Source organism: Spinacia oleracea, chromosome 2 (genome assembly GCF_020520425.1).
Source record: "Spinacia oleracea cultivar Varoflay chromosome 2, BTI_SOV_V1, whole genome shotgun sequence".
NCBI lineage: Eukaryota > Viridiplantae > Streptophyta > Magnoliopsida > Caryophyllales > Amaranthaceae > Spinacia > Spinacia oleracea.
Genome location: NC_079488.1, coordinates 13306559 through 13325181, shown reverse-complemented (window position 1 = coordinate 13325181; position 18623 = coordinate 13306559). Strand labels below are relative to the sequence as shown.

The following is an 18623-nucleotide window of genomic DNA, read 5'->3' as shown; positions in this document are numbered from 1 at the left end:
GTCATTCCCTGTTTATTACTCTGTTTTTGAGAGTATTATTAGTATTATTATTATTATTATCATTATTATTATTATTTATTATTATTATTATTTATTTATTTATTTATGTTTATTATTTATATTATAATTAACAATTAATAATTATTAAATAATAAATAACGAATAATAATTAGTAATAATTAATTATTAATTTTTTTAATTTTTTTAATTATTAATTATTATCTTTTATTTATTATGTAATACTGATTATTTATTATCCAGTTAAGTTAAGAAGTTAAGTTCAGTTCAGTTTAGGTCCGTTCTATTGGACTTATTTTGACTGCACTTATATTATCTGAAAGAACTTATCTGAACTTATTTTATTTGAAATAAGTCAAAATAAATCGAAAAACAGAACCTGAATTCAGTTCAATTCAACGATAAAAAATAGGGCCTAAATACCAAGGCCTAAAAGTAGTGTGTGGAATACGAGTCACACGACCATGCTGGCTGGTCCAGTTTAGTTAGCCAGAATTGCGCTACCGGTTCGCATCATTCTGGTTTTTACAACTTATACAGTTCATACTTCACTGATTCACTGTCTCTCCTCTCCGGCAAAACTCCCCTTTGCATTTCGCTGATAGGAATACCGTCTTTCTCCTCACATTGTTGGACATTCTCCCGCGATTTTCAGGTTTGAAACCTTCTCTCTCTTTCTCTCTCCTCCATGATCGAAGTTTGTTGTAATCTTCTCCTTTCGTAATGACGACAAGCTCATTTTATTGCTTCAATTTATCGTCCAATTATTTCTCAAATTTCTGATTACATCGAGAATCTATGTCCAATTTCATAATCCAAGACAGTTTTAGGGTTTTTGCTTTCAATTTAGACGAATTTTGATAATTTGCAGTTGTTTTATGTTGTATATTGCTTGATCAATTGTCCGTACAATATGCTTAAGTTGCTTTAATTTAGTTATTTTGACGTTAAGATGTTTGTTTTGTTTCGATTGATACCCTAAATGCGTCCTGATATTAATCGACATGCCTTCGAGCAGTTAGTGTCGGAATTTCGAAACTTTTCGCATTTTCTATGCTAATGTTACTGGATTATGGTGTAATGGCGAAGTTAATTTTCTTGTGTATTGAATGTTTGGTCAACTTGTGGCGCAAATTCTGTGTTATTTCGATGTTACCCTTTTTTGTTACACACTCGTCTGTTTTCTTAGTATCTAATTTGTGACACAAATGCTGTTTTTATTTTGATGTTGTCCTTTTCTTGTTACTCTTTCCTCTAGTGTGTACTTTTAAGATGAAGTTGATAATTTATAAGAAATCGAAGTTATGCTACTCGTATGCCTTGTTGAGTCAGATTCTCGTACCTAGAGCATGGCGTCTTCTAGCAATTGGTATCAGGTGGTTTAGTAAAGAAGCTTGGGATAAGAAGTTGATTTTAGGTTTCGCTATGATCTTCATATCATGGCATATGAATTGAGAATATGTATATTGGACTAATTTAGAATAAAGGAATGTGTGTATAAATTTTTGGAAGGAAAGCTTGGAGGTTGCAATTTCAAATTGAGGATTGAGATTTGATATGGAAAATTGATTACCAGAAGATTAGTGTTGAACATTGTGTTTAAGGGCTAAGGGGGTCATATGCAACAATTTGGGTTATAAAGGTAGGAGTTATTTTTAATAAACAAAGTGTTGCTGAGAAGTACATGAATAAGAGTATTGTGGGGAAATGGTTTGATGGACTCATTGTTGTGTGTTAAGTAATTATTTGGTGGTATTTCACTAAATTTAAGATTACCAAGCTTTGGAGAGGATTAAATTGTGCCTGATGATTTTCACTGAGACGATCTATAGCATATGGATCCAGAGAAATGCAGATCTATGACAGAATGTAGAAGACTATATATCAAGTTTTCAGAGAAGTTGTTTTTACAGTTGCAGCTAGATGTATTGTGGCTGATAGGATGTATCTGCTTCCTTGGGCTGTAAACGAAGGGTGGGGAAAGCTGGACACTGATATAGTTGAAAGCTGGTTGTTTTGGTGTTTGAGTTTGTTTAGTTTGCGTATGATTGTTGTAGAGGACTAGCTTTCAGCTTTTTCCACGCTTTGGTTAATAAAATCTCCCTTATTTGCCAAAAAAGGAAATAAAACCTCGGAAGGGTTAGATGACCAGTTGTCATTTGGGGGAGTTCTCGCTGTTGGGGATGCATTCTTTTGAGGCTTTGATTCAATTCGCTGTAGTTATGTTTTCTCTGCTTCCTTCGAAAATGTGTAACAACTTTTGCACTTGTTGATCTTGTAGGTAGCCGTTTGTTACTGCTCAATGTTGTGAAATGACATTGAAACCCCGGACTACCATAAACAATTATCATTCGGCCCTACTCAGGCAGCCAATAAAACTCTAGTGAGAAGTAAAATTTTCCAGGTATTTTTTTCTTTGCCATAACTTCTGGTAAAAGAAATCGTACCTTTTTTTTTTTTTTTCCTTTCCATACTAAATATTTAATTATGAAAGGTGTAATATTCTGTAGTAAAATGAAGAAATCACCATTACCTGTGCAAAACATTTGTGGGACTCCGAAGAATATTTGTGGGAAGGAGGCTTTGGTCAAAATCTTGAGATGGCATTTTGGGCATTCTGAATTTCGAGGCAAGCAGCTAGACGCCATTGAAGCTGTATTATCAGGTTATAGTCTTTCAGTTCAAGTTTCGCTAATGATGTATCTCTACTGATGTACTATATGCAATTCAGTCATCTTTGTTTGTGTCTAGCATCAAATTCATGTATTGATTTTGATCCTTTTATGCAGGAAGGGATTGTTTTTGTCTCATGCCCACTGGAGGAGGAAAGTCAATGTGTTATCAGATTCCTGCTCTGGCAAAACATGGGATCGTCCTTGTTGTTTGTCCGCTTATAGGTGAATGCCATTTGTCTGTTTGATTGTCTTATCTTGAAGAATGTTGTATGCTATCTTTGATTTATGGTCAAATTTGAATTCTAGGGCTTGAATTGACCATTTCCATTTTCGTGGTCAGCTTTGATGGTAAGGGCGTTATGTTTGTTGTAGAATTATCTATCTCTCTTTTGTTATTGTGTTATTTTTTCGCATATACCAGACTCTTGTGTAATATACAAATGGATATTCTGTTCTCTTAGGAAAACCAAGTGAAAGCCTTGAAGGAGAAGGGCATTGGAGCTGAATTTCTGTCCTCAACTCAAACATCCACTGTTAAGGACAGGGTATGTTTTTGAGTGTTTTTTTTATTCCATGTTGCCACTTGCCAAAGGTGTATTGTAAGCTTATAATGGAAGCCAAACATTTCACCAGTGGTACGGAATTGGATTTGTCATTGTTTATGCTTTATGACTTGACAGTTAAATTGTCTATCTGACAAATACTTGAGATTCAATTTATAAGGGATTATGTTGTTCCTAGTAGAAGTTCTAACCTTAATGTACTCAAACTTTGATGACTTTGTTCTCCCATACAAATTCTGCTGGACTAAGCTTAATGTATTCTTAAGAACAAATAGAGGAAGGTGCAGGAATGTAGAGGTTACTCTAGGCATCCCTTGGCAATTCACCTGATCCTGAATACTAATATGATAAAGACAAAACTTCATGCACGCTATTACTTTTAGATATTGCATCTGAGATCTGACCCAATTTGTGTCCTCAATGCATTAAGCTTTTTTTTTGATAAGCAAGTAATTATATAACCAAAAAATATTTACAAGAGTTAGAGAATGCATTAAGTTTTGAGTGTTGTTTTAAGAAAAAAAATGTTTGGAAGTTTGTGTATTGTCCCCTTCGACTTGTGAAAGTTTTATTTGGTAAATATTTTTTTGTGAAATTTACATGGTACCCTTGTAATTTCGATAAATGTTATGTCATGACCTTTTATAATGGTAACCACCACCTTTTATCATGAAAACATTAACTAAGGCTTTTGGATCCCTGCTTTTGAGAACTCTGATATCCTAGGTTTTCTGCATTCAGTTTGGAATGAACTGGGAATGAAAGATCAAATCGATGCAATGGAAAAACTTACGTGAAAACTGTCTGCACTTAAATCTGAGATACCACAATATTTCCTTCTCACCCTGATTATTTCCCTCTGATTTCTTTTTTGATTCCCATTCAGATACTAGTGACGTGTTTGTTTTGTGCAAAGAAAATGGGCACCAATTGTGATGGTTGGATCATATAGTAAGGAGTGGCTTTCTACTTAAGATGATACCTGTGAAAATTCAATAGTTCTTGTCAGAACTATGAGTCACAGAGATTGGAGAGGGGACAAAGTAACTTATCTGGAATCCTAATGGGATAAGGCAGCTGGGTGTCACGGACGGGCCTTTTGACCGTCCGCGCGGCGCCTGAATCCCCGAGGCTTGATCCAGGCCAGCCTACCCCATATGCGCAACAAGCATTGTACAACACAATAGTAGAGGAAACAACACGTAATGATACTAACCTGTACCAAGATACATGCATCAGTAAGGCATACAGGCTCATGGGAGTTGCCTCATATGGGACACGCTGGGCCTTAGCATCGGGAAAATGTCAACACGTGACAAGCTCCCCCACCTAAGCCACAAACGCCCTCGTGTGGCGCTCCGAGGCTCGCCGCTTCCCAGCGCGCAAGTCACCCATGTTGCTCTCGTTCAACACAAGTGACATGCATCCACCGCGCTCGCCCAACGATCGACAAGGATGCTAGCACAACGAATCCCTCCCCTTAGCAGCACAACGCGTCTCCTCTTTAAACACCTCGCTTGTTGCACGCATTTTTCCCTGATCGCTCAACACGTCTCCTTCATAACAGGTTCCGCCATGTAGTAGTCACGACACAACCCCTCGGTCCGTCGGGGGCGCTCCCCTCGAGCTCAATCGCCTACTCACATGGTTAGCGCACCACCCACGCTGGTTTGATGCCCCACCAAAGCATCCCGCTGACAGCCCTTTATACTCGCGCCAGACCGAGTCGTGATGGAGGGAGGCACATCACAATTTTGGTGGTTCCTTGATGGTGTAGGAACCTTCCCCACTTGACGATGTTGAGACGGCTCTGATACTACGTGTCACGGACGGGCCTTTTAACCGTCCGCACGGCGCCTGAATCCCCGAGGCTTGATCCAGGCCAGCCTACCCCATATGCGCAACAAGCATTGTACAACACAATAGTAGAGGAAACAACACGTAATGATACTAACCTGTACCAAGATACATGCATCAGTAAGGCATACAGGCTCATGGGAGTTGCCTCATATGGGACACGCTGGGCCTTAGCATCGGGAAAATGTCAACACGTGACATGGGGGTCTTAAGGGCTGTTCAACTGGGAGGTTCAACCATTCAAACCTTAAAGAAACTGGCATAATCTGTAATTTAGATCCTGATTTAGAGGAAAGCTCATCCTCTTTTTATGTACTACTGAGTAATTTTTGTAGCTGATACTATATTATATTTTCTTATAAAAAAAAGGAAAACTAGTACTTCGTAAGACTGAAAATAAAACCATCCATGGAACTAAAACTGAAGCAAAAAGTCCAGAAATGGCAGCAATGCCTAAACAAAAGTTTAAGTTAAAAAAGAGTAGCCTGAGAAGAACAAGGAGCCAAGACACCTGCATGCAAAAGGCAACAAAAACACCTGCCCATCACAGAACTGCATATCATTGTAACACCCCCCCCCCCCCACTTCTATGAAGGATTGAAGGGGAGAGTCTTTTTTTTTTGCATAGAAGAGAGAAACATAGACAGCAGAACACCAATTGGCCAGTCGAAAAACCAATTCTTGATGACCACAAAAAATTAAAACAGGGCAGTCTCCCGAGCACTCTGATCTTTTGACTGATGAGGACTTCTACTTGCAGTTTTGAAAACGATTTCTTTAAATTAAGCCCTAATTGACAGACAATACCTAACCTTATTGTTCTTCTGGATTCAAACACAATAAAAGGCTTCAGTGAAACAAGTCGCACAGAGCTTATGAATAGCACCCTTATTCCTAGAGATCATAACACTCTAGTAGCAATCTGGATTTCCATTTCAAAGCTAAACACAGGTCCAGTTTAGAAGCAACAAAATTCTGTTCCAAACCCGAACAATAATTTGGAATACTGATTCATGAGCAGACTCACATGACCTGCAGACCAAGTTATGAGGGATGTGCAATCTAGAGAGGCTGTTAGTAGTAGGCTAGTAGCCATAAAATCTTGGACAGTTAACCAATTAACAAAGAATTCTATGGGGCTATCACTGCTCTTACATATTATCGTTCTCCAAGGCACTTTAGGTAAAGTAGCTAATAGCTTCATTTACATCTTAGAATCAGAGAAATGACGAGAGTTTTATACGGAGTAGTAAAGACCACCCTGCACACTGATCAACATTTTCTCTACATCCTAGGACAGGAAGAGAACAAATAGAAGGATAGACCTACTGCTAATATAATTCTTTTCTTATAATTAAAAGGAAGACAGAAATAGAAGGGTATAGCTGGCTTAATTGTCAATCCACAAAAAGAGTAACGGTGCTTTAAGAATGTGTTACTTTAGGAATTCCAACAAATTATTTTATTGATTCAAATCATGTCTCGGATCTCTCAAATATCATTTCCGACAAAGACGACTCTACAATTTCAATTCAACTAATGTTTTTTCCCTCCATGCTCCATCCCACATTAGTTCTCATAGTTTGACTTTCACGTTCTTCAAGTTAAACCATTAAGGATTAATATCTTTTCTTGTGCATAAATTAAACTTATACTCCCTCCATCACAATTTAATTATCACACTTTCCTTTTACGTCCATCCCAATTAAATTGACACATATCCTTTTATGGCATGTACCTACTAATATTTCATTATCTCTCTTCCCACTATTTAAAGTTAGGGTCTCACTTCCTCTCTCATTAAATTAAAAAATTTATCCGCAATCCCTGATCACACATACTTTTCTAATAAAATGTAATAGATAAGTAACCAATAACTTATCGCGTAGAACTCCGTGAAAAACCTAATGCGATTTTTGAATTGGGACGGAGGGAGTAAAATGTTGGTTTATGGAAAATACACATTGAAACAAATGTCTCATGATGATGATGTTTTCTCTTATATATTACAGTATTACTTCGTATTAAATGAATAGTGTTAGGGTTGATTAAGTTTGACGACCATGAAAAATATTATGAGACGAAGGGACTACCAAATTAGTATTTTCCATGTATGAAGGCTCTTGTTGCCGGGTAGTTTCAGGCAGATAGTTTATGGGGTTGTGGCCTCCCAAAATGGTAACTTAGGTGTCCAAAGATTTCCCGCGGAAACAAGGAGACTGGAAGAGGCAGAAGTGAGTCATTGGAGTCTTGACTATCTGCATTATAAGCCTAGCCACTTCAGAGGCTTTCGTATTAGGGAACAGGGAATATCCCGGGAATATCAAATTCTCCAGTGAGCTTTCAGGTACTAGAATTTGAGATATTATACAGACGAGGCTTTCTTCACGTGGATAACTAATTAGATGTATAGCGAACATAAACCAGTGTGGGGCTGGCGGTGGTAGTGGCTCGTCTATATTCTGAAACGGTGTCACTTATTAGATATAAATATTATTGTATTAATTTTGATGACTAGAAAATGGCGACCTTTTCCGTCAAGATACAGTCAGCAGTTAACTGGTAGGATCATTTGATCACAATTATGCATTACTGTAGACTTTTCTAGGAAAGGCGAGGGGTGTAAGAAAGAGATGAATAAAGGGAGAGTGAGGGAGTGGGTAGGCGTAAATATTGTGGGGGGTAAGGGGGTAATGGTAAAAGATGCTTATCAAAAATAGAATAAAGTAGTTATGTAGAAAAATAACATCTCAAAATGGAAAGTGGGTATAACAAAAAAAGAGGGAGTATGTTTGTGCCTTACTTTTCTAGTTTTCTGTCTTTGCTTCGTTGAGCCAATACATGATAATATTTACCAAATTTGTCTATCTGTTATGTTGATTTTTAGATCTATATAAGCACTATCATTAATCTGTCTTTTCACCCTATATATTCCAATTTGTAGTCTATGACCTTGTTTCTTGCTTCTAGATTTACGAGGACCTGAACTACGGAAAACCTTCCCTGAAGCTTCTGTACGTGACTCCGGAGTTGATAGCAACATCAGGTTTCAGCGCAAAGTTGTCAAAAATTCATGGCAGAGGGCTGTTGCATTTGATTGCCATAGATGAGGTGTGCTGTAATTTCTGAGCTAATTAATGGAGTTCAAGAATTGGTTACCCTGAAGTATTTAAGATTGTTTTTTATTTTTAAAATCAAATGTTTCAGGCACATTGCATTTCATCGTGGGGCCATGACTTCAGGTTTGTGCCATACAATGGGTTCACCTTAACCAAATGACTATATGTTAAATACTAGATTGAATCTTTTGAGTTTGTTATCTGGATCTTTCGCATGAGTTCCTTGCAGTGGGTTGTCTGCATTGTTTCATTTATGGTTTTTAGCTTCATGTTTTCACATATGACAAGTAATGCAACCAGGACAAAAGCTTCACACGTCTGTTCACTGTGATTTAATTCGAAGATTCTCCTTTTTCTTGGGTTGAAAGAACACTTTTCTGTATAGTACTTTGGTTAGATGGAGAGAGCCATTATCCTTTAACAATCTATCCACATTATTGCATGCTTCTTTACTGGAGCAGTAGCTCCCCCATCTAATTTCCTTCATAATAGGGAGTATCAATGTGATAGTGCACTTTGCTAGATTAGTAAATTCAATTAAGTCAGCCCTGACAAAAAAGAAAAAGAAACCCGTTTTGTTGAAAGTTTGAAACTTACTAATTGCTAAGAGAAAGGGATGAAGGTAGTGTAATGTCTTTATCTAGACTTCATAGGGAGTATAAAGTTAAGTATGAGAGAACTTGTTATTAAATGGTGTTACAGGAAGAATTAAGACTCTTGTCTAGACATCCTGGTCATTATGTAGGTGTCTGATGTTTCGAATGTAGTTCATCACATGAGAAAAGAATTCTGTTTCTCTTAGACTCCAACTATCTTGCCTACCCCTGTTTGACATGCATACAACCACTGAAGGGAATAATGATGCCTGGAGTGGTCCTTGAAGACAGGAAAACACACAAAAGCCTCTTGAATCCATGTTACTATGTCAGATTTTTCTAATAAGTGGGTCGGACACTTTCGAAGAGTTCGAGTAACATAGAAATATAACTTACTGTTGTTGCGGATATTTAGAACTGGCTTCCATAGCCATAAAGAGGAAAGTCTATAGGATTTCTTATGACGTGAATGCAAGTTCTATTTTAGATTGATTTATACTGGTTTAGCTCTATAATTGTAATTTTTTTTATTGACCACATAAATGTTCTTGGCACTAATAGGAAAATTGAGTACACACTGTGTATGACATTCACATCACACTCAGTGTGTCACATAATTGATTTTCCACTCGTTTATTATTCTTTCGCTTTCCTCGGGCTCAAGTTCAGTTTTTGAAACTTTTAAGCTATATCAATCAAGCAGCTGCATTTTTTAGAAGTCCTTTTGATATTCCCTCCCAGTGTTACCTGGTTCGTTAGTATGATATTGGGTACGGGTTCGCAATTCGCTACCTAATTTGCTAAATTAGACCAAAGTTATTCTATTTTGATGTTGTAATTCGCTTTTTCGGTGCGCGGTTCGTGGGCTGATTGAAGGATTAGGTAACGCTGCTCCCTCCGTCCCTTAATAATCGCACCAGTTTGACCGGCACAGAGTTTTAGGCAATTTAATTGACTTATTAATTTATTAGGTGGTAGTTGATAGTTGGGTATTTTTTTAATATAGTTAGTGGGAAATGTGTCAAATAAAGGGGTGGAGGTGGGTTTGGGTGGGGGGTTTTGAATTTTTTTAATGTTATTTTAGGAAGTAGGAATATATGTGGGTCCATTGTAAGTAAAAGAAATGATATAATATTAGTAAAGCTGTAAAGTATGTCATTTATAGAAACGAGGCGAGTATTAAGGGACGGAGGGAGTACGAATTTGGTGTATGAGTTTATGTGGATTTTCTGCTATTTCACTATACTGGTGGGTTGGATTGATGGTTGTGCCATTAACAGTTCAAGTAATTTTATAGGCCAAGCTACCGGAAATTATCTTCTTTGAGAGACATCCTTCCAGATGTCCCAATTTTGGCGTTGACCGCAACTGCTGCACCAAAGTAAGTTGCACGTACTACTCTTATTTGTCCCATATTTCGAAGTATTTTAGTGGTTGCTAGACTGTCTACGATACTTCTAAATCACATTGCTTGCACTTGATGTCATTTTAGCCTTTGCAATTTGAAACTGAATTGTTGTTGAACTTCCAAGTTGCTCTTCCTATGATTTTTTCCTTGAAGGAAATATCTGCTTAAATTTGCTGCTAATTGGCTATGACTTGTTAGAGGAGCTGCCAGCTCTACTGTAGTTGTACTCCACCCCAGAAATGGATACACTTTGAAGTTGAAATTATACAAAACATTATCCATTGCGCTATTTTGTTAAGTGCTAGCACTTACAAATATTTTGTTGATGTACGTTATCAAATAATTCCAATATGCACGTTCTGGGAATGTAACTTAAGGTCTTTGACAGTATTTTGGGAATATTGGGATAACTAAAGAAATTTCTACTTCTTATGTGGAAGGGCTATACTCCATTTTAGTCCATTGAGATCTCTCTGCTGTTGACAACTTTTTTCTGTGTTGTACCTCTAGTTAACCTCTCCTAGTTTTTTTCTTGTGTTGTTTTCCCTATAAGATAGAAAACAAGATTAAGTGCTCAATTTCCTCCTAGTAATTATGATTTTATGATTGATATGGATGTTAGATTATTCTACGGGCTCAATTTCCTCCGAATTATTATAATTTTATGATTCATATGGATGTTAGATTATGTGAAGGGCTTCTCTATGCATATCATATCACCCTGGTAAATATGGAGACAATCAAATCAATTATCACATACTTAGAGTACTGCAAATAGTTGTTATCTATGATATTCATCAAATTTATGCTGCATCAATTCATAAAGGAGGTGGCAACCTATGATCATGGTATAATGGATGTCAGAAGCATTCCAGCAGCGTAGTCATGGTGGATAGATGCATCCAGATTAGAATACAGATTAGTTAATGGTACATTGAAGTCTTCACGGGATTTTATTTTCCCTGTGTTAAGAATTGTGTGGAATATCTATCTATCTGTCTATCCCCAATTCCCTATGTAATAATCTTTAATTATATTGTTTTTCTTTTTTCTTCCAAATGCAGGGTTCAGACTGATGTGATTCAATCATTATGCTTGCGTAATCCTCTAGTCCTAAAATCATCCTTCAATCGCGCTAATATATATTATGAAGGTGAAGTCCCTGTGAGCTTAATTTGTGATTTTGTTTTCTCATTCATTTGCTTGTTCCATTACCTGTGTATTAGGAAAAGCAAGGAATAGGAATTAATGTTATTTCATTCATAGAATAAGGAGTAGAAGGCAGATAGAAGAGGGGGAATAAAATTTGTGACAAAACCTTGCCTTGAGAGGAGAATATAAGAATATGCTTCTTGTCTTGTCTGAATGTTAACAAAAGTAAACGGTAATGAGGGTTACAAAGGCATGTATTGAATGTACAAGAAACCTCGAGTCAACCTCTTAGTTGGTCCTAAGATGAATACTGCGTTCTTCAGTTATAGTTTTATCTGGGTGTAATTTGATGAGGTATAACTCGGCCTTAACTCTGGAGTTATATGCATGATCATGTATTCAAATGCTTATTGGATTTTTGCTGACAGTTGAATGCTATTATTTCCAAATTTCTCACTTGTGGTACTACTTCTTGCTTTGGGATAGTGCATCATCATTATCATGTTTCTGTCTGTTGGTATCAAACTTCATTTAGTATTTTAGAAGGTTTCAGTATATCACAATTCTATTTAAGTGCTTTTTTAAGTTTCTGGTGGATATCAGGCTTGGAGGAATGATGTAAGTACTCATGTAGCAATCTGAGAGGAAGTAAGAAATTGATGTTCTCTTCGAGTTGATGATTATGCGAATATGTTTATGTGATGCTTCAGAAATCCGAAGTTTACGGGGTAGTAAACCATTACTTGTAATAAAAAGCTTGTTCCTTTCATTATTTTCTGTCTTTTTTCCCCCTATTTTCTTCATTTAGTAATATCCTGGTATTGCAGCATCGATTTATTAGTTTTATGAGATATGTTATGGTTACCCTTGTAATTGGTGTTTCATTGCTTTGGTCATCTTCTTGAGTAAGCTTCTGTTGATGCAGTTCGATATAAAGATCTTCTGGATGATACTTATGCTGATTTATGCGGGGTAATAAAATCCCGTGGAGATGTCTGTGGAATTATCTACTGCCTTGAAAGATCGGCTTGTGATACTCTGGCCGTCCACTTGTCAAGTAATGGCATATCATGCGCTGGTAACTGAACAGGGACTTTCCTGTATATTTTCACTATAAGTCTTCTGGTGACCCTATTCGCTTGAAGTATGACGTTTCTCTTTCTTTTTCTTAGCTTACCATGCAGGTTTGAACAATAAATTACGAAGCTCCGTCTTAGATGATTGGATTTCTTCGAAGATACAAGTAGTTGTTGCCACAGTTGCATTTGGGTATGAATTGCTTATAATATACATATAACATTGCACTTCTGTGGTTTTTGATTTGGTGCATCCGTGCATATAAGAAATCAAGTCTTCTACTTCTTTCCCGATGAGTGTTAGCATTGACTCTTCACAGATAGAAATGTATGTTATTAGTTGAATGGGTTGAACCAATAGAGTATTACTATAGTGGGATAGCGAGAGATGAGTGGCTAATGAAGTTGGGCAAATAAAAAAACCTATGTCAATTTCTTCCATAGAAAAGTGTTTCAAACGGTGTTTGGTGGTTCTCCAATATTTTGTGTGTTGTGGGGGGGGGGGGGGGGGGGGTGTGGGTGTTATTGCTTATGATGTATATTTTTGGCTTCTTATCGGACATTGCACTGCTGTGAAGAATTTGCACCACCTACCTATCTTGACACTTTTGTTCATAGAAGTACATAGAAAGTCATCTTCTTTCTCTCTTCTTTTATTCTCTCTCTAGTTCTGAGCATTTTTATGAGTTTCTAATTTCCCCTATTTGAGTGCACAGTAGAGGAATTCTTGTGTGAAATCTTGGGGGCAACGCCACTTCCGATTGCACCATAGTCAGGGCGAATTTTACTTCTAAATTGTTAGAAAAGAACTCTGCAAAATCAGTAGATGGTCAACAATGTGGGTCGAGTTGCTTAATATATTAATAAACTGTGACGTTTTAGGAACACTGTCTTAGAAGCAAATTTCACCCCGACTATGGTGCAATTGGAAGTGGTGTTGCCCCCCAAGATTTCACACAGCGGCTCCCCCCTAATGTGTACCCAAATAGGGGAAATTAGAAACTCATAAAAATGCTCAGAACTAGAGAGAAAGAAGACTTTTCTGTATACTCTTCTTATGAACAACAAAAGTCTTCTTTTAAAGTCAAAAAATAAATCGCATCCTGAAGAGTGATTTAAGTAGTGAAATCTGTCAAATAAAATCAGTATAATAAAATAAACTATAAGATACTGACTTTAAGAAGAGAAATCAGTTCTTGGGGGCGTAAAATAAGGAACAGTTACAATACATTTAAAACTGAATGGGATAGAATTTGTAACTGAAATGTTTCATAAATCTGAACTCAGTTTTTTTTATGCGAAAAACCTGGAACTCTCAGTTACAAATATATCCAACATATGTAACATCCATAGCTAGAAATCATATGCTTTATTGATTTGATCTATGTGTTTATAAGCTATAAATGATAGGTTTAAGTCAAAAACTTGCATAATCGGACTGTTTGAATAAAAGCTGTTCCCAGTCTGATTTGAATAATTTACGTGGATGTCTTTGCGTGACAACAAATGTAAGACATGGTGTGCTGTTTTCCATTTTGCATTCTGGTAAAGCATAGTTGTTTATCTTCTTGTACTTTAGACCTGAACCTTAAACATCGTTTTTTATGCATAAATTGTATTACTTGCTGCAATTTGGGATGGTGCTCTGATGAGAGATTGAAAAGTGATAGAAGCTGACGTGTTTCATGCAGAATGGTATGTGTTTCGAAAATTAAGCAGGGAAATCCCATCTATTTACAATTTACTATATTGTTACGATGACATAATATAGTAAAAATGTTGTGAATTTTTTGGCTGAACTTTAGGGAATAGATAGAAAGGATGTAAGAATTGTCTGTCACTTCAATATCCCGAAGTCAATGGAAGCATTTTATCAAGAGTCTGGTAGAGCTGGACGTGATCAGTTGCCGTGTCAAAGTATCTTATATTATAGCATTGATGATCGCAAGAGAATGGTTGGATTTCTAAGTATTGGATATTTGCATTCAAACTACAACAATGCTATGTAATGGCTCGAAACTTTATTGTAATAATTCCATTGTTACAGGAGTTTATTTTGAAAAATCCTCAAAGCAAGAAGTCAGAGTCCTCAAGCTTGGCAGATGCATCGTCGAAGAAGTCACTCGATGATTTTAGACAGGTGATCTTTTTATGAAGGTTAGACGAGGCGTGGGGGGGGATAGTGATCTTATGTTTCCTAGTTGGCCTCTACATTGTGTATGTTTGGTGGTTACAGATGGTTGAGTACTGTGAAGGTTCTGATTGCCGTAGGAAGAAAATTCTTCATTGCTTTGGGGAACAGGTGGGCTGTGGCTTCTACATTCTGTTTATTTTAAGAAAACCCCTCCTCCCCCCGAAGAAAAAAATATTATACAAGTATTTAGTGGTTATTCTTCTCCTTTTAAATGAACTTCCTATTTCCTTTTGATCTTATTTTTTCTACTCAAACTGTAGGCCCCTGCATCTCTCTGTAGAAAAACCTGTGACGCCTGCAAACAGCCAAGTTTAATTGCCAAGTACCTGGAGCAGTTAAGTTCCTCTGCAGCTCGACAGAGAAACGTGTTGTCTCGAGTTGTTATAAACAGGTAGCCTTGTTTGCGTCATTTGATATCTTTTTCCTGATTTTGGTGTTGACAATTTATTGAGATTTATATCTCAAGAGTTAGAGAGTTACTAATTTTTTATTGGGAATTATTTATAATTCACCCTTTTCATCTCTTTGCTGGTATTTTGTGAGACTTGTGAGTTATGAAAAAGAGCTATTTGCATCAATAGGAACCTGTCCTTTTGGAATATTTGTTTATGTCATTCGCTGGTAATTTCAAAGTGTTCGGGATAAGTATTTTCTTTTTCCAGTGTTCATGTTTGCTACTTTTAGTGTCAATGTTGACGGGTTTTTTTTCTCTCTGTGAAGTTCCTCAAACATTGTTGATGGAGAAAAGTATAGCGAATTTTGGAATCGCAGTGGTGATAAATCTTGTGATTCTGAGGAAGAAATATCTGATTCTGATGGTATTAGCTTATCTGACTTATCGGTTTAGTTTCACCGTAGAGCTATAAGCTGGCTGTTATTTGTCATTAAATTTTGGTATAGCATGGTAACATACATTTTCCTCGTTATAGCTTTTCATTATTATTACTGGATACTTTCTCAATCTCAGATGACGATGAAGTATTGAAGAGCTCGAGCTGCTCAAGCTTGCCATCAAAGTCTCGTTTAAGTGAAAAACTTGATATTTTGGAGCGAGCAGAAGAAAAGTATTATCAGAACCAAGGATCTCAAAAAGAGGTCTGTGTCACTTTTATATTCTGTAGATTCTTATAAGCCTTACCATAAAGTACGACTGAGCAACTTGAACACTTTGAGGCTTTCAATGTTTCCAGCTTCTAGGATACTTCTCTGCTATATCTAGCATTTGTTGTTTTTTTAAGTTTTACTTTATCATAAAATTCGGAACCCTCCTCCCGATTGAAGCAGCTATATTCCTCATATTTACCATATTGTTCCAGGACGCTTTGCTTTTCCTGGTTATCCATCAGCAGCGGGGTCCGTACTGGGCATAATAGTTGTTTTTTTTTGCTGGTTTTCCATTTCCTTGAAAATATGAATAATTGAGGAAGTTGACAGTTACTGATAATAAGATATTTCCAAGTAAATGGACAATATTGTATTATCAGTAGCTGTTGACTGCCTGTTGGATTTTGACCTCCTCATCTATTTCACTATTTGTATCTCCTATTCTTATAAGTAGTCGAGTCGTCACTGCTGTTCTATCTTTGTCACCCCTGATGTCATGCTCTCTTAAAGCATGTCAGCAAAATGTTTTAGGTTGGGTAGTTGGAGTTTTAATTGCAATTGAGTACTACCTGAACATTTAAGTTTCCTGAAATTGATAGCTAAATGATTTCATACGGCAGAAGATTTTGTCAATTGTAATATTTTTCATGATCTCATAGACTTCTATTTGGGAAGAATTTTCTATTTCATCTAATTTTGGACTCCTGCAAATATTATTCTTAACAAATTTGGCAGAACTTCAGTGCACTCCAAAGAATTTCTGCTAGTTTAAAGTGTAATGCACGTGAGATTAAGTTACTAGGTTTGACTCAAATCACTTGCCTCCCAACACCTAAACTGTGTTATTTTACATTAGAAATGACTCAGTAGCAAAATTGGGAGCAAAATATTGACTGGGCTTTTCGTTTGCAATCCTGGAATCATCTTTGCTCTCAATGACCCTGAACTTGTGATTTATTGATCCAGATGGATCTGCATGCTTCAATTTTTGGACAAATAAATAAATTGCGTATGTTCCTGTAATGGTGTTTGATAGATCTTATTTCTTTTTCTGTCTGAATAACCACTTAATGTGGCAAACTGATAAGCTCTGAATTGGCCTTCTTTCCTCCTTTTCTTTACTATGCTTTTATATATTCTTTGTAATCATATTGCACTAACTGCAGACTAATAGAAAAGACAAAAATTTGATATCCGACGCATTAAGAGAATCATGCAAGCAAAGACTGGCGAACGCTTTAAAGGAGACTCAACAGCGGCTTGGCAGGTTAAATTAGTTGCTTAACTCTTTCTTTTTGTAGTAATTAGTTGCTGAACTTGAAAATAATAGTATAATTTACTTGTTTCCGTAGTCTTTTTAGCTTCATTTTTTTGGCTAGTTCCTTTCTCCTGCAAATGTTTTTCACTTTCTATTTTTGGGATGTCCCAAAATAATTGGCATGTGGACAATCATTTTACTAAAGGTGCGTTCTATTCACCTGATTTTCACTTATTCTTTTATGAACTTATCTTATCTGAACTTAACTGAACTTATCTAAACTTATCAAAACTTATTTTAGATATAAATTGTACTTGGTCAACCCTTATTTTTCTCGAACTTATCTTATCTTAACTTATTTTTTCTGAAATAAGTGGAAATAAGGTGAACAGAGCATGACATCGGACTTTTGAGATGTGTCTCACAGGGGTTTATTGGTTCTTATGTGTCTTTCTACTAGGATTAATGACTCATGTGTGAATAAGTGTGATAGTAGTTTGGCATATAAGGAGGGAAAAATGTACTTTTTTTTATTGATTTTTTGTCTAATTTGGCCAATCCTTTTTTTTCTTTATGAAGTGTATAGGTATTTTATTATGAAAAAATTCTGGCTAATTATTTTCTTAATTACTGCTTTACAGGGTTAACATTGAATCAGCTGTCACCATCCTTGAAAATGAATGCTACAAGAAATGTGAAAAAGGCGGGAAATCTTTTTACATTTCACAGATGGCTAGTACAGTAAGGTGGCTATCAACTGCAAGTCTAACCGATCTAACTACCAGGCTGCAAACCAACGTCCCAAATATGGGAAACTTGAAGCAAAAGAAGGAAGAATCCATTCCAGAGTCATCAACTTCCTCCTCAAATAACTCCATTAAACCTATGAAGGAAGAAGTTATCCATGAAAAAGCTAGAGTTCATCCACCTGCAGCAGCTCAAACATCAGATATCGCGGTTAAAAAAATAGTGCTACCACCTGTTCCTTCATTCTCTGATTTTGTGAGGAGCACGAAAGTGAAAGGTGGTCAAGCCGTTCATCATTCTAACTCGAAAAGGAATTCAGGTGATGTTTCTGGTACTGCAGACAAGAGGATGAGGTCGCAGTAGTCTTACATTAATTAGTAGTGGCATTTCTCTTTGACATTCTGTACTTTATTTAACATCTTTCTCATCTCATACTTGACAATGTTGTCATGTCGTAAATCCAGTAGTAATGGGAACTCTCTAGCAACATTTTTATTGACTTTATTACCCGCCAGTTTTTTTCGTCTTACCACTCGGTTTACCTTTATTGCTAACTAGATTAGATCCTGTGCACGCACGGATTTTGATAATGCTTTTCCACAAAATATTTAACAGAATATCTCCAAAACTATTACATAGTTATAACATTTTTAACATACTCGTTTAAATTTATTCATCTAATATGCATATTTTAAATGTTAATATGGTAATTTAACCAAGATATTGAGTGATATATTTTCCACTATTAATATAGCGATTTGACTAAAATATTACCAATTTAGAATAATTATTATTACGTAGTATCTATTATTGCCATAATTTATAAACTAAATTTTGTTTCCATACATAAATACTT

At 36.3% G+C, this 18623-nt stretch overlaps 1 protein-coding gene across 1 annotated transcript; it reads left to right on the top strand.

Annotated features, from left to right (window-relative positions):
• The first annotated feature begins 516 nt into the window (after positions 1 to 516).
• LOC110797995 (ATP-dependent DNA helicase Q-like 3) lies at positions 517 to 18271 on the top strand. Its single transcript, XM_022003123.2, has 21 exons — positions 517 to 673; positions 2300 to 2422; positions 2529 to 2683; positions 2808 to 2915; positions 3034 to 3041; positions 3155 to 3238; positions 8084 to 8224; positions 8321 to 8355; positions 10126 to 10209; positions 11301 to 11389; positions 12314 to 12466; positions 12561 to 12657; positions 14156 to 14159; positions 14270 to 14419; positions 14512 to 14604; positions 14701 to 14766; positions 14919 to 15049; positions 15379 to 15476; positions 15626 to 15753; positions 16929 to 17029; positions 17662 to 18271. The coding sequence occupies exons 3-21, from the start codon at positions 2533 to 2535 to the stop codon at positions 18128 to 18130; spliced, it is 2190 nt and encodes a 729-aa protein (XP_021858815.2). The 5' UTR covers positions 517 to 673; positions 2300 to 2422; positions 2529 to 2532; the 3' UTR covers positions 18131 to 18271.
• Positions 18272 to 18623: the final 352 nt, after the last annotated feature.

What these genes read in the sequence shown, in the direction of transcription:
- LOC110797995 (XM_022003123.2), top strand. Translation starts at nt 2,533, where the DNA reads ATGAAGAAATCACCATTACCTGTGCAAAACATTTGTGGGACTCCGAAG. An exon ending in TCGTGGGGCCATGACTTCAG is followed by an intron (nt 8,356 to 10,125) that starts GTTTGTGCCATA and finishes GTAATTTTATAG; the next exon opens with GCCAAGCTACCGGAAATTAT. An exon ending in ACCGCAACTGCTGCACCAAA is followed by an intron (nt 10,210 to 11,300) that starts GTAAGTTGCACG and finishes TTCCAAATGCAG; the next exon opens with GGTTCAGACTGATGTGATTC.